Genomic DNA, 1,070 nt, shown 5'->3' with positions numbered 1-1,070 from the left:
AGATGTAAGTTAGAAGGCGTTAATCCAAAGCCATTGCTTGCTAATATATTATGCTACAAAGGCCAATAGTGCATGCACAGAAGCAAATGCTTTTAGCAAGAACAGCAATAAGATGAGGTAGATCTCATATCTATCTAACAGTGTATGCTAAAGGAAAATTTATCGATAATTTCTTACACTTTTAGCATCACCTATGAAAACAATGAACATGCTGGTATTGTAAATAGCTTTTGCCAAGACTTTGGAGTTGGTTTTGAGAAGGTGGCTAAAATATACAGTCCTGACGCAGATGGGAACTGTGGATACAGAGCCATTAGTATGGCAATTTATGGCAATCAAAATAGTTGGAAGGAGGTAAAGGAGCAGATACTTAAAACATATAAGAAGTACAAGGACACACTATATGCAAATCAAGTGGAGGATAGTGACATCTTCGAAAAAAGCTTGTCTTGTAACCTATCGCCATGCCCAATCCAGTATTTGTTCAACATCACTGACTGTCCGCAGATCGCTGCTGACGCTTTTGTTCGCGGTATTGCCGTCTTTTCAAAGGCTTCATTTAATGGCAAACCATTTAAAACAAGCAGCTTTTTTGCGCCTCTTGCGTTTGAGCCAACTAACTACACTGTCATTAATATTTTACTGGATCACAATCATTTCTATTTGATAGAAACTGCTCGAACAAAGACCGGGAGGCCAGTAAAATTCCCCATCCCAATTCTAAACCCATATCACAAAGCATTCGTCAAAAGAAATCCAACTCTCTGCGCTAGAGATTATTCCATCGTTTTTTAATTTATAACTGCAACTGTATATATTAACAGTTTTACAATCAATAGACACACTTGATATTCTTATATCTTACTCCTATGAGCCACTACTTGCTTAATTGGACTTAGGGAATTACTAGGGACACGCAAATTATGTAACCGTATACCAAGCTCTGGTCTCCGCTACTTCTTCGCACTGCTTGAACTTTAAACTTTTGCGTGTCCCGTCAAGAAAGGAAATAAAATAGAGCATCCCCCAAAATAGGAAGGTGTTTTTTTGTGTGTCCCGCCTAAATAGGA

At 38.2% G+C, this 1,070-nt stretch overlaps 1 protein-coding gene across 1 annotated transcript; it reads left to right on the top strand.

Moving 5' to 3' along the window:
* Positions 1-61: 61 nt before the first annotated feature.
* On the top strand, positions 62-795 carry RHIMIDRAFT_295435 (uncharacterized protein; the record flags this gene model as incomplete). Its single annotated transcript, XM_023614181.1, has 2 exons — positions 62-117; positions 186-795. Exons 1-2 carry the CDS (start codon positions 113-115, stop codon positions 793-795), a joined length of 615 nt encoding a protein of 204 aa, XP_023461772.1. The 5' UTR covers positions 62-112.
* Positions 796-1,070: the final 275 nt, after the last annotated feature.

This window comes from Rhizopus microsporus, assembly GCF_002708625.1.
Source record: "Rhizopus microsporus ATCC 52813 unplaced genomic scaffold scaffold_27, whole genome shotgun sequence".
In the NCBI taxonomy this organism is placed as follows: Eukaryota; Fungi; Mucoromycota; class Mucoromycetes; order Mucorales; family Rhizopodaceae; genus Rhizopus; species Rhizopus microsporus.
This window is presented reverse-complemented; position numbering and strand designations above follow the sequence as displayed.